The sequence below is a fragment of the Nerophis ophidion genome, linkage group LG16 (genome assembly GCF_033978795.1).
Source record: "Nerophis ophidion isolate RoL-2023_Sa linkage group LG16, RoL_Noph_v1.0, whole genome shotgun sequence".
Lineage (NCBI taxonomy): Eukaryota > Metazoa > Chordata > Actinopteri > Syngnathiformes > Syngnathidae > Nerophis > Nerophis ophidion.
The window spans coordinates 47,015,616-47,029,860 of record NC_084626.1 but is presented as its reverse complement, the minus strand read 5'-3'; the positions used below and the strand labels follow the sequence as shown (position 1 = coordinate 47,029,860).

The window sequence follows — 14,245 nt, the reverse complement described above, 5'->3', positions numbered from 1 at the left end:
TCAAAATATTACTTGAAATACATTGTTGGCAGCAGCAAAGTGGTGGTTTAGGTAGATTTGAGCTCTAAAAAGGGTATTTGGACAAGGAAACAGTACAGTAGGTTCAAAACGCTCCCAAAAAAGTGGGACTTTTTTAATGACTTGATGGGGTCCCGCGGGGATAACATTTTTTAAAATTCCTAGCGCCAACACTGCTGATGCAACTGCCAAGTAGTCCATCTTGAAAGTGACGTGGGTGTAGTTTCTCAGGCTTACCGGGGTAATGGTGTATCCCGTTGGTGAAGACGGCCTCTGCGGGGGGCTGCCCGTTGGCTTGCGGGGGCGCCATGCCAGTGAAACCGTTGACGCTGATGGGGGAGGGGATGCTGGTCACCGTGGGGGCGCTGATGCCTGGAGGGGTGCTGCCGCCTGCCACCACCAAAGAGTCAAATCAGGGAGTGCAATGGAGAGTCATTACCCAGAATCCCCCCCTCACCCCTGAGACATTCTAGAAAGTTGGAGTGGCCACCAAGTGAGTCTGGCAAATGTCAGAGGGGCCGGTCCAGTGGACCAGTGGTCCAGTGGTCCAGTGGTCCAGTGGACCAGTGATCCAGTGGTCCAGTGGTCCAGTGGTCCAGTGATCCAGTGGACCAGTGATCCAGTGGTCCAGTGGTCCAGTGGTCCAGTGGACCAGTGATCCAGTGGTCCAGTGGTCCAGTGGTCCAATGGTCCAGTGGTCCAGTGGTCCAATGGTCCAGTGGACCAGTGGTCCAGTCAAGACAGGAAATGTCAGGGCTGCTTTGTGAGCTTGCAGGAAGGAAGCCGTTGTGTGACACAGGTGATGCACATTGAAGTCACCTCTGACTCTCATCACATCAAATAGTCACTAATCATGGATCATTCACTTTCCTTCTGCTCATCATACATTCCTGAGAGAACCAGGAGTTCAAAATAGGAAGGTACAGTTTTTAAATCTTACTGGTTTTTTTTCGCTACCGTTCCACTCTGCTAAAGAAGCGCATGCTCAGCAATACCGCCAGCTCAGGATTAACACCGGGTCAAACTCGTTTCGTAAAATATTATTTTTATTAGCGCATGCCTAGAATTTCCACCGGGTCAAACTCGTCACGTCACGAGTGACACTTCACCTGTCATAATTTTCAAAATGGAGGAGGCTGATTTCAATCATTTGAAATCGCATAAAGGGAAGAAGATTAAGAGCTATTCAGTAGGATTTCAGGTCCAAGCTATTGAATATGCTAAAAAGAACAGTAAGCAGCTATGTTTTATTTATATACCGTAGCTGCGTGTGTCAAATATGAGTCATTAAATGACTCCCGCCTCCTGGTGGTAGAGGGCGCTAGTGATCCTTCTTGCGACTACTCGGCTGTAGAAGAAGTGACAACAAGCAGCAATCGTTTATTTTTTCTTCTCGCTTGCACTTTTAACATGGAGGATTACATATATAAAATAAAACCATTTTCTAAACTGGACTTTCAATCGAAACAGGAGGTAATAAAGGAAGATCTCCATCGAGACAGAGAGACTTTTAAAACTGAAGAAATATAAGGAAGACTTCAATAAACATGTTATCGATGCTTTTGATCAGAAGGAGCTGCACATGGACTTCATTTATAAGTAAAGGTAAGACCATAATAACGTTTTTTTTTATTAAATGTGCTTTTCATGATGGTATCCTTACATCACACTCAAATGTATAAGCAAAGGCCTAAATTTACTGCATGCCTTTGGTAAGTGCCGGAGTGAGAAGAAGTTTTAAATGAATTAGTGCCCTGGCGGCAATTCAAGGAAATATAGTATATATATATATATATATATATATATATATATATATGTATATATGTGTGTGTGTATGTGTGAGTGTGGTATATATACTAGTATATGGTATATAAGTATGTATATATGTATGTGTGTGTGTAGTATATATACTAGTATGTCTGGGTGGGGGTCCTGCTTTGGGCATAATTTGTACACCTTCAGATATCACATTTAGTTCCCAAGAAAACCTTCACATGTTGCACAATGAGATGTAAGCATGAGATCATGTGTACATTACTGTAACTTTCTGTTTGGAAAAAATATATTTTGATTAGTATGTCTTTAACATAATAAGAGCATTTCATTATTGTGTTTTATTTGCTACTGTTCCACTTTTCTAAAGAATTGACCGTTTTTAACTGATATACATTATCAGGGTATATATATATATATATATATATATATATATATATATATATATATATATATATATATATATATATGTATATATATATATATATATATATATATATATATATATGTATATATATATATATATATATATATATATATATATATATACATATATATGTATGTAGGTGTGGGAAAAATCACAAAACTACTTCGTCTCTACAGAACTGTTTCATGAGGGGTTCTCTCAATCATCAGGAGATCAGAAAATCTCCTGATACATATATATATATATATATATACATATATATATATATATATATATATATATATATATATATATATATATATATATATATATATATATATATGTGTGTATCTGTACTGGTTTCAATAAATATTCCTGCCACAAAAGTGAAAAATCTCAAACACATCCTTGCCTCAGTGAAAAAAGTTTGGACACCCCTGTTAATGTGATGCTGATGAGGTACATGACATACTGTACTAATACTACCTGACGGACTATACTAGTATTACCTGATGTACTGTACTAATACTACCTGACAGACTGTACTAATATTACTTGACATCCTTTACTAATATAACCTAACGTAACTGTACTAATACTACCTGACGTACTGTACTAATAATACCTGACATACTGTCCTAATACTACATGACAGACTATACTAGTATTACCTGACGTACTGTACTAATATAGCCTAATGTACTGTACTAATACTACCTGACGTACTGTACTAATATAACCTGATGTACTGTACTAATACTACCTGACGTACTGTACTAATACTACATGACAGACTATACTAGTATTACCTGAGGTACTGTACTAATACTACCTGACCTACTGTACAAATACTACCTGACATACTGTACTAATATAACCAAATGTGCTGTACTAATACTACCTGACGTATTGTACTAATAATACCTGACATCCTGTACTAATATTACCTGAGGTACTGTACTAGTATTACCTGAGGTACTGTACTAATACTACCTGACATACTGTACTAGTATTACCTGAGGTACTGTACTAGTATTACCTGAGGTACTGTACTAGTATTACCTGACATCCTGTACTAATATTACCTGAGGTACTGTACTAGTATTACCTGAGGTACTGTACTAATACTACCTGACATACTGTACTAGTATTACCTGAGGTACTGTACTAGTATTACCTGAGGTACTGTACTAGTATTACCTGAGGTACTGTACTAATACTACCTGAGGTACTGTACTAGTATTACCTGAAGTACTGTACTAGTATTACCTGAGGTACTGTACTAGTATTACCTGAGGTACTGTACTAGTATTACCTGAAGTACTGTACTAGTATTACCTGAGGTACTGTACTAGTATTACCTGAAGTACTGTACTAATACTACCTGAGGTACTGTACTAGTATTACCTGAGGTACTGTACTAGTATTACCTGAGGTACTGTACTAGTATTACCTGAAGTACTGTACTAGTATTACCTGAGGTACTGTACTAGTATTACCTGAAGTACTGTACTAATACTACCTGAGGTACTGTACTAGTATTACCTGAGGTACTGTACTAATATTACCTGAGGTACTGTACTAGTATTACCTGAGGTACTGTACTAGTACTACCTGAGGTACTGTACTAGTATTACCTGAGGTACTGTACTAGTACTACCCGAGGTACTGTACTAATACTACCTGACGTACTGTACTAGTATTACCTGAGGTACTGTACTAATACTACCTGAGGTACTGTACTAATATTACCTGACGTACTGTACTAGTATTACCTGAGGTACTGTACTAATATTACCTGAGGTACTGTACTAGTATTACCTGAAGTACTGTACTAGTAATACCTGAAGTACTGTACTAGTATTACCTGAGGCACTGTACTAGTATTACCTGAAGTACTGTACTAGTATTACCTGAGGTACTGTACTAATATTACCTGAGGTACTGTACTAGTATTACCTGAAGTACTGTACTAGTAATACCTGAAGTACTGTACTAGTATTACCTGAGGCACTGTACTAGTATTACCTGAAGTACTGTACTAGTATTACCTGAAGTACTGTACTAGTAATACCTGAAGTACTGTACTAGTATTACCTGAGGCACTGTACTAGTATTACCTGAGGTACTGTACTAGTATTACCTGAGGTACTGTACTAGTATTACCTGAAGTACTGTACTAGTAATACCTGAAGTACTGTACTAGTATTACCTGAGGTACTGTACTAGTATTACCTGAGGTGGGTGTGAGTGGCGCGCCAGGTAGTCCATTGATGGTGGCCATGTGCTGCATCTGGGCGGCGGCGAAGGCGGCCATAGGGCTGAGGTAGCCGCCCTGGCCCACTGACGCCATCAAGGCGGCCTGTTGCTGCACCTGAGGGAGGGAGGGGGCGTGTCTTTAACATCGTGGCCGCTCAGAGGGAACAAGATGGCTGATCATCTTTTACTAACAAGCCACACTGTTGTAACACCTGGCTTGGCATCGTCTTGCTGAAATAAGCAGGGGCGTCTATGACAACATTGCTTGGATGGCAACATATGTTGCTCTAAAACGTGTATGTACCTTTCCATGTACCTTTCTGCACTAATGGTGCCTTCACTGATGTGTAAGTCACCCAGGCCAGTCTAGTACCCGCACTCTTTTATGTGATTTAGAAGTAGCTAAAACACTGCGGATAGACGTTAGCCGCTAGCCATGTCTTAAAGCAGCTCTTCCTGAAGGTGTTTCAGTGTTATAACTTCACCTTTATCTTGACGTTTTACACCAAAATGCATCCATTCTCCCTTTTCTGTCTCCACACTGTGTCTGCTTGTAAGTACTCTGTGTGTGTGCGCTGCCGAACATGCTCCTCTGCTGCTAAAACCAGCAATGTCATGATGTGGAGGCCATGAGGGATCAGTACTTTTTAGAGGCCGTATAGTACCAAATATGATTCATTATTATCGCAGTACTATAACAGGAGCAAAGAAAAAAATTCAGCTCCACCTTTAGAGGCCGACTAGATGTAGTGGTGGTGCACAACTACACCTGCCCGACTAGATGTAGTGGTGGTGCACAACTACACCTGCCCGACTAGATGTAGTGCACAACTACACCTGCCCGACTAGATGTAGTGGTGGTGCACAACTACACCTGCCCGACTAGATGTAGTGGTGGTGCACAACTACACCTGCCCGACTAGATGTAGTGGTGGTGCACAACTACACCTGCCCGACTAGATGTAGTGCACAACTACACCTGCCCGACTAGATGTAGTGGTGGTGCACGACTACACCTGCCCGACTAGATGTAGTGGTGGTGCACAACTACACCTGCCCGACTAGATGTAGTGGTGGTGCACAACTACACCTGCCCGACTAGATGTAGTGCACAACTACACCTGCCCGACTAGATGTAGTGCACAACTACACCTGCCCGACTAGATGTACTGGTGGTGCACAACTACACCTGCCCGACTAGATGTAGTGGTGGTGCACAACTACACCTGCCCGACTAGATGTAGTGCACAACTACACTTGCCCGACTAGATGTAGTGGTGGTGCACAACTACACCTGCCCGACTACATGTAGTGGTGGTGCACAACTACACCTGCCCGACTAGATGTAGTGGTGGTGCACAACTACACCTGCCTGACTAGATGTAGTGGTGGTGCACAACTACACCTGCCCGACTACATGTAGTGGTGGTGCACAACTACACCTGCCCGACTAGATGTAGTGGTGGTGCACAACTACACCTGCCCGACTAGATGTAGTGGTGGTGCACAACTACACCTGCCCGACTAGATGTACTGGTGGTGCACAACTACACCTGCCCGACTAGATGTAGTGGTGGTGCACAACTACACCTGCCCGACTAGATGTAGTGCACAACTACACTTGCCCGACTAGATGTAGTGGTGGTGCACAACTACACCTGCCCGACTACATGTAGTGGTGGTGCACAACTACACCTGCCCGACTAGATGTAGTGGTGGTGCACAACTACACCTGCCTGACTAGATGTAGTGGTGGTGCACAACTACACCTGCCCGACTACATGTAGTGGTGGTGCACAACTACACCTGCCCGACTAGATGTAGTGGTGGTGCACAACTACACCTGCCCGACTAGATGTAGTGGTGGTGCACAACTACACCTGCCCGACTAGATGTAGTGCACAACTACACCTGCCCGACTAGATGTAGTGCACAACTACACCTGCCCGACTAGATGTAGTGGTGGTGCACAACTACACCTGCCCGACTAGATGTAGTGGTGGTGCACAACTACACCTGCCTGACTAGATGTACTGGTGGTGCACAACTACACCTGCCCGACTAGATGTAGTGGTGGTGCACAACTACACCTGCCCGACTAGATGTAGTGCACAACTACACTTGCCCGACTAGATGTAGTGGTGGTGCACAACTACACCTGCCCGACTACATGTAGTGGTGGTGCACAACTACACCTGCCCGACTAGATGTAGTGGTGGTGCACAACTACACCTGCCTGACTAGATGTAGTGGTGGTGCACAACTACACCTGCCCGACTAGATGTAGTGGTGGTGCACAACTACACCTGCCCGACAAGATGTAGTGGTGGTGCACAACTACACCTGCCCGACTAGATGTAGTGGTGGTGCACAACTACACCTGCCCGACTAGATGTAGTGCACAACTACACCTGCCTGACTAGATGTAGTGGTGGTGCACAACTACACCTGGCCGACTAGATGTAGTGGTGGTGCACAACTACACCTGCCCGACTAGATGTAGTGGTGGTGCACAACTACACCTGCCCGACTAGATGTAGTGGTGGTGCACAACTACACCTGCCCGACTAGATGTAGTGGTGGTGCACAACTACACCTGCCCGACTAGATGTAGTGGTGGTGCACAACTACACCTGCCCGACTAGATGTAGTGGTGGTGCACAACTACACCTGCCCGACTAGATGTAGTGGTGGTGCACAACTACACCTGCCCGACTAGATGTAGTGGTGGTGCACAACTACACCTGCCCGACTATGACTTTGGAGAAGAAGTTGAGACTACTACTACTACTACTACTACTACTACTACTACTACAACTACTACTGATGTGTATTTGACAGGTGGAGTGTGAGTGTTACCTGAGCATAGGCACCATAGGCTCCAAACTGCAGAGCCATGGGGTTGAAGATCCCCATCTGACCTGCCATCTGCTGCATGCGCCTGATGGTGCGCTCCTTGTCTGTGTCTGCAAACTTCACCACCAGGCTGGACGATGCACCCTGCACACACACACACACACACACACACACACACACACACACACACACACACACACACACACACACACACACACACACACACACACACACACACACACACACACACACACACACACACACACACACACAGACATGTGACACCAGTGCATGTCCCCATGTTGCACATACAACATGCATATATATGTTGTCCCTGTTCAGCTCGTTGTGTACAACTACAAATATTACAACTGGGAATATTACATCTCACTTCTCTCTCTCTCTCTCTCTCTCTCTCTCTCTCTCTCTCTCACACTTACTCACCTCTCTCTCTCACACTTACTCACCTCTCTCTCACTTACTCATCTATCTCTCTCTCTCTCTCACACTTACTCACCCCTCTCTCTCTCTCACACTTACTCACCTCTCTCTCACTTACTCATCTCTCTCTCTCTCTCTCTCACACTTACTCACCTCTCTCTCACTTACTCATCTATCTCTCTCTCTCTCTCACACTTACTCACCTGTCTCTCTCACTTACTCATCTATCTCTCTCTCTCTCACTTACTCATCTATCTCTCTCCCTCTCACTTACTCATCTATCTCTCTCTCTCTCTCACACTTACTCACCTGTCTCTCTCACTTACTCATCTATCTCTCTCTCTCTCACTTACTCATCTATCTCTCTCTCTCTCACTTACTCATCTATCTCTCTCTCACTTACTCATCTATCTCTCACTTACTCATCTATCTCTCTCTCTCTCTCTCTCACACTTACTCATCTATCTCTCTCTCTCTCTCTCACACTTACTCACCCCTCTCTCACTTACTCATCTATCTCTCTCTTTCTCTCTCTCTCACACACTTACTCATCTATCTCTCTCTCTCTCTCTCACACTTACTCACCTGTCTCTCTCACTTACTCATCTATCTCTCTCTCTCTCTCACCTACTCATCTATCTCTCACACTTACTCATCTATCTCTCTCTCTCTCTCACACTTACTCACCTGTCTCTCTCACTTACTCATCTATCTCTCTCTCTCTCTCACCTACTCATCTATCTCTCTCTCACACTTACTCATCTATCTCTCTCTCTCTCTCACACTTACTCACCTGTCTCTCTCACTTACTCATCTCTCTCTCTCTCTCTCTCTCTCTCTCTCACACTTACTCACCTCTCTCTCTCACACTTACTCACCTTTCTCTCTCACTTACTCATCTATCTCTCTCTCTCTCTCACTTACTCATCTCTCTCTCTCTCTCTCTCACTTACTCATCCATCTCTCTCTCTCTCTCACACTTACTCACCTCTCTCTCTCACTTACTCATATCTCTCTCTCTCTCTCTCTCTCTCATTTACTCATCTATCTCTCTCTCTCTCTCACACTTACTCACCTCTCTCTCTCTCACTTACTCATATCTCTCTCTCTCTCTCACTTACTCATCCATCTCTCTCTCTCTCACACTTACTCACCGGCATGGTCTGGCTGCCATGGAGAGCACCGATGGCCGCCTGGGCTTCTGCGTGAGATGAATATTTTACAAATGCGCAGCCTGAGAAGAGAGAGGAGACATGACCAGCGTGAAAATACATCATCATAATAATAATAATAATGATAATAATAATAATAATCACCAATAATCAACAATAATAATAAGATATGCTTCTGATTAGGGGACCACAAAAAATCGTTTTTATCTTTGTATCAGTGTTCCTAAATATACAGCAGATGCACCAGTCCACACACATTTGTTTTTCTCTAAATTTGCCCCCCCCCCCTTCCAAGTTTTCCGGAACATTTTCCCATTCAAAAGGAAATGGCCTTTTTTCAAATTTCCCCCATTCCGACATTTTTCAACCGATTTAAACCATTCCACCTTCATCACATTCCACTCATCCTGGACATTCAAACTACCATTTTAACACATTCAACACATTTCCAGGATGTCCTGTTTTTTTTTTCCTAACCTTTTTTTCAACCTTTTTTTTTAATGCAATGACATCACATTTTTCAACCTATTTCAAGCGTTCCAGTGTCAAAACATTCCTCTTAGTCAGGACAAACAACCAAGGACTTAACAAATTTCCGGTTTTCCGTATTACATTTTCTCAATTACATTTTTTTTTTTACAAACCGCGTTTCCATAGGAGTTGGGAAATTGTGTTAGATGTAAATATAAACAGAATACAATGATTTGCAAATCCTTTTCAACCCATATTCAGTTGAATATGCTACAAAGACAACATATTTGATGTTCAAACTCATAAAAACATATTTTTTGCAAATAATCATTAACTTTAGAATTTGATGCCAGCAACACGTGACAAAGAAGTTGGGAAAGGTGGCAATAAATACTGATAAAGTTGTGGAATGCTCACTTATTTGGAACATCACACAGGTGTGCAGGCAAATTGGGAACAGGTGGGTGCCATGATTGGGTATAAAAGCGGCTTCCATGAAATGCTAAGTAATTCACAAACAAGGATGGGGCGAGGGTCACCACTTTGTCAACAAATGCTTGAGCAAATTGTTGAAAAGTTCAAGAAAAACCTAACTCAACCAGCTATTGCAAGAAATTTAGGGATTTCACCATCTAGGCTCTGTAATATCATCAAAGGGTTCAGAGAATCTGGAGAAATCACTGCACATAAGCAGTTAAGCCCGTGACCTTCGATCCCTCAGGCTGTACTGCATCAAAAAGCGACATCAGCGTGTAAAGGATATCACCACATGAGCTCAGGAACAATTCAGAACCCGCTGTCAGTAACTACAGTTGGTCGCTACACCTGGAAGTGCAAGTTAAAACGCTCCTATGCAAGGTGCAAACCGTTTATCAACAACACCCAGAAACGCCGTCGGCTTCGCTGGGCCTGAGCTCATCTAAGATGGACTGATGCAAAGTGGAAAAGTGTTCTGTGGTCTGACTAGTCGACATTTCAAATTGCTTTTGGAAACTTTGTCCTCCGGGGCAAAAGAGGAAAATAACCATCCGGATTGTTATAGGCGCAAAGTGTAAAAGCCAGCATGTGTGATGGTATAGGGGTGTATTAGTGCCCAAGACATGGGTAACTTACACATCTGTGAAGGTGCCATAAACACTGAAAGGTACATACAGGTTTTGGAGCAACATATGTTGCCATCCAAGTAACGTTACCATGGACGCCCCTGCTTATTTCAGCAAGACAATGCCAAACCACGTGTTACTAGACTGGCCTGCCTGTAGTCCAGACCTGTCTCCCATGGAAAATGTGTGGCACATTATGAAGCCTAAAATACCACAACGGGGACCCCCGGACTGTTGAACAACTTAAGCTGTACATCAAGCAAGAATGGGAAAGAATTCCACTTTCAAAGCTTCAACAATTAGTTTCCTCAGTTCCCAAACGTTTATTGAGTGTTGTTAAAAGAAAAGGTGATGTAACACAGTGGTGAACATGCCCTTTCCCAACTACTTTGGCATGTGTTGGAGCCATGAAATTCTAAGTGAATTATTATTTAAAAAAAAAAAAAAAAGTTTATGAGTTTGAACATCAAATATGTTGTCTTTGTAACATATTCAACTGAATATGGCTTGAAAAGGATTTGCAAATCATTGTATTCTGTTTATATTTACATCTAACACAATTTCCCAACTCATATGGAAACGGGGTTTGTAATACTTTAACATTTCTTGACCGATTTAAACAATTCCAACACCAACTAATTCAGCACATTGAGGACATTCCTGCTCCTAATCATCGTTGCAAAAATCCAGCTTTTCCTAAAATGTTCAAATTTCCAGGATGTTCCCGATAAAATGAATGGGACATTTTTCCAAGTTGCACAATTCCCACATTTTTCAAGCGTTTCAAACCAGTTCACCTTCAACACATTCAACTAATTCTGGAACTTCAAACTACCATTTTACCACATTCAACACATTTCCAGGATCTCCTGTTTTTTTTTCCCCCCAACATTTTTTTCCCACCTTTTTTTAAATAAAATGACTCCTTTCACATTTTTCAACCTTTTTCAAGCATTCCAGTGTCAAAACATTCCTCTTAAAACAACCAAGGACTTAAAAAAAATCCCGGTTTTCCGTATTACCATTTCTCAATTACATTTTTTTTTTTATTACTTCCACATTTCTTGCCCGATTTAAACAATTCCAACACCAACAAATTTAGCTCATTCAGGACATTCATGCTCCTAATCATTTTCCCCCCAAAAATCCCGCTTTTCCCCAAAATTCCCAAATTTCCAGGAAGTTTCCATTGAAATGAATGGGACATTTTTCCAAGTTGCACAATTCCCACATTTTTCAAGCCATTGAAAGCATTCCAACATCAACACATTCCAATCATCCTGCGTATTCAAACTAACACTTTCCCAAGTTCCAAACCAAATTCCCGTTTCCCTGGAAATGAAACCTTGGCAACATTGCAACTGTTGGTACATTCCCACTAGATGTCAGTTGTACTTCAGCATTGGAGCGTCGACACGCTACAAAAGGGCAGAAAAAGTCACCTTTGCTGTTTCCGTCAGGACCTCTGAGGATGGTGCACTCCTCGATGCTGCCGAAGGACTCGAAGAGACGCCGCACGTCGTCCTCGGACTGTTGCTTGTTGAGCATGCCCACAAAGAGCTTTCTGTCTTCTGGAAGGTAGAGGGAGAAGTTCACACACTTTTGGGCTAAAATCATGATTTTTTTATACCTCTCTCATCATTTGATGCTGGCTTTTTTGCTACTTTTGTACGTTTACAGCTACAAATAGAACTTAGCCTGCTAACATTTCATGTTAGCTTTTTAGCTCATTTTAAATGAACCTTTTTTAATACTTTTAATCTTGGAATTTTGCTAATGTATCTGATATTTGCATGCTAACATTTTACGCTATCTTTTTTTTAGCTAATTTTGTATGTTTATACCTAAAAAAAAAAAAGGTCCATATTGATTTCCTGATTTGCAAATCCTTTTCAACTTCTATTCAATTGAATAGACTGCAAAGAGAAGATGTTTCATGTTCAAACACGTTGCAAAAAAGGCATTTTTACCAGTGTGTCACATGACCTTTCCTTTTAACAACACACACAAAGGTTTGGGAACTGAGGAGACACATTTTTGAAGTGGAATTCTTTCCCATTGTTGCTTGATGTACAGCTTTAGTTGTTCAACATTCTCCTGCCTCATATTTTAGCCTTCACACATTTTCAATGTCTGGACTACAGGCAGGCCAGTCTAGTACCAGCACTCTTTTACTACGAAGCCACGCGGTTGTAACACTTGGCTTAGCATTGTCCTGCTGAAATAAGCAGGGGCGTCCATGATAACGTTGCTTGGATGGCAACATATGTTGCTCCAAAAGCTATATGTACCTTTCAGCATTAATGGTGCCTTCACAGATGTGTAAATTAGCCATGCCTTGGCCACTAATACACCCCCATACCATCACACATGCTGACTACCACACTTTCACCCTACAACAATCACTAATACACCCCCATACCATCACACATGCTGACTACCACACTTTCACCCTACAACAATCACTAATACACCCCCATACCATCACACATGCTGACTACCACACTTTCACCCTACAACAATCACTAATACACCCCCATACCATCACACATGCTGACTACCACACTTTCACCCTACAACAATCACTAATACACCCCCATACCATCATACATGCTGAGTACCACACTTTTACCCTACAACAATCACTAATACACCCCCATACCATCACACATGCTGACTACCACACTTTCACCCTACAACAATCACTAATACACCCCCATACCATCACACATGCTGCCTACCACACTTTCACCCTACAACAACCACTAATACACCCCCATACCATCACACATGCTGACTACCACACTTTCACCCTACAACAATCACTAATACACCCCCATACCATCACACATGCTGACTACCACACTTTCACCCAACAACAATCACTAATACACCCCCATACCATCACACATGCTGACTACCACACTTTCACCCTACAACAATCACTAATACACCCCCATACCATCACACATGCTGACTACCACACTTTCACCCAACAACAATCACTAATACACCCCCATACCATCACACATGCTGACTACCACACTTTCACCCTACAACAATCACTAATACACCCCCATACCATCACACATGCTGACTACCACACTTTCACCCTACAACAATCACTAATACACCCCCATACCATCACACATGCTGACTACCACACTTTCACCCAACAACAATCACTAATACACCCCCATACCATCACACATGCTGACTACCACACTTTCACCCTACAACAACCACTAATACACCCCCATACCATCACACATGCTGACTACCACACTTTCACCCTACAACAATCACTAATACACCCCCATACCATCACACATGCTGACTACCACACTTTCACCCAACAACAATCACTAATACACCCCCATACCATCACACATGCTGACTACCACACTTTCACCCTACAACAATCACTAATACACCCCCATACCATCACACATGCTGACTACCACACTTTCACCCTACAACAATCACTAATACACCCCCATACCATCACACATGCTGACTACCACACTTTCACCCTACAACAATCACTAATACACCCCCATACCATCACACATGCTGACTACCACTACTTTCAGCCTAGAACAGTCCGATGGTTCTTTTCCTGTTTGGTTCACATTTTCCAAAAACAATTTGAAATGTGGACTCGTCAGACCACAGAACACCTTTCCACTTTGCACCATTCCATCTTAGATGAGCTCGAGCCAAGTGATGCTATTCTGGGTGTTGTT

At 42.5% G+C, this 14,245-nt stretch overlaps 1 protein-coding gene across 4 annotated transcripts in view; it reads right to left on the bottom strand.

Moving 5' to 3' along the window:
• The window catches only part of celf4 (CUGBP, Elav-like family member 4), a 344,818-nt gene that overhangs the window by 31,702 nt on the left and 298,871 nt on the right, over positions 1-14,245 (bottom strand). For all 4 annotated transcript variants that reach the window (XM_061875334.1, XM_061875335.1, XM_061875337.1 and 1 more), the window contains exons 4-8: positions 11,942-12,070; positions 8,908-8,987; positions 7,316-7,456; positions 4,433-4,571; positions 256-408 (exon numbers count right to left, since the gene is read on the bottom strand). In XM_061875334.1, the coding sequence (XP_061731318.1) occupies positions 256-408; positions 4,433-4,571; positions 7,316-7,456; positions 8,908-8,987; positions 11,942-12,070 (642 nt within the window). The remainder of the gene's footprint in view (positions 1-255; positions 409-4,432; positions 4,572-7,315; positions 7,457-8,907; positions 8,988-11,941; positions 12,071-14,245) is intronic.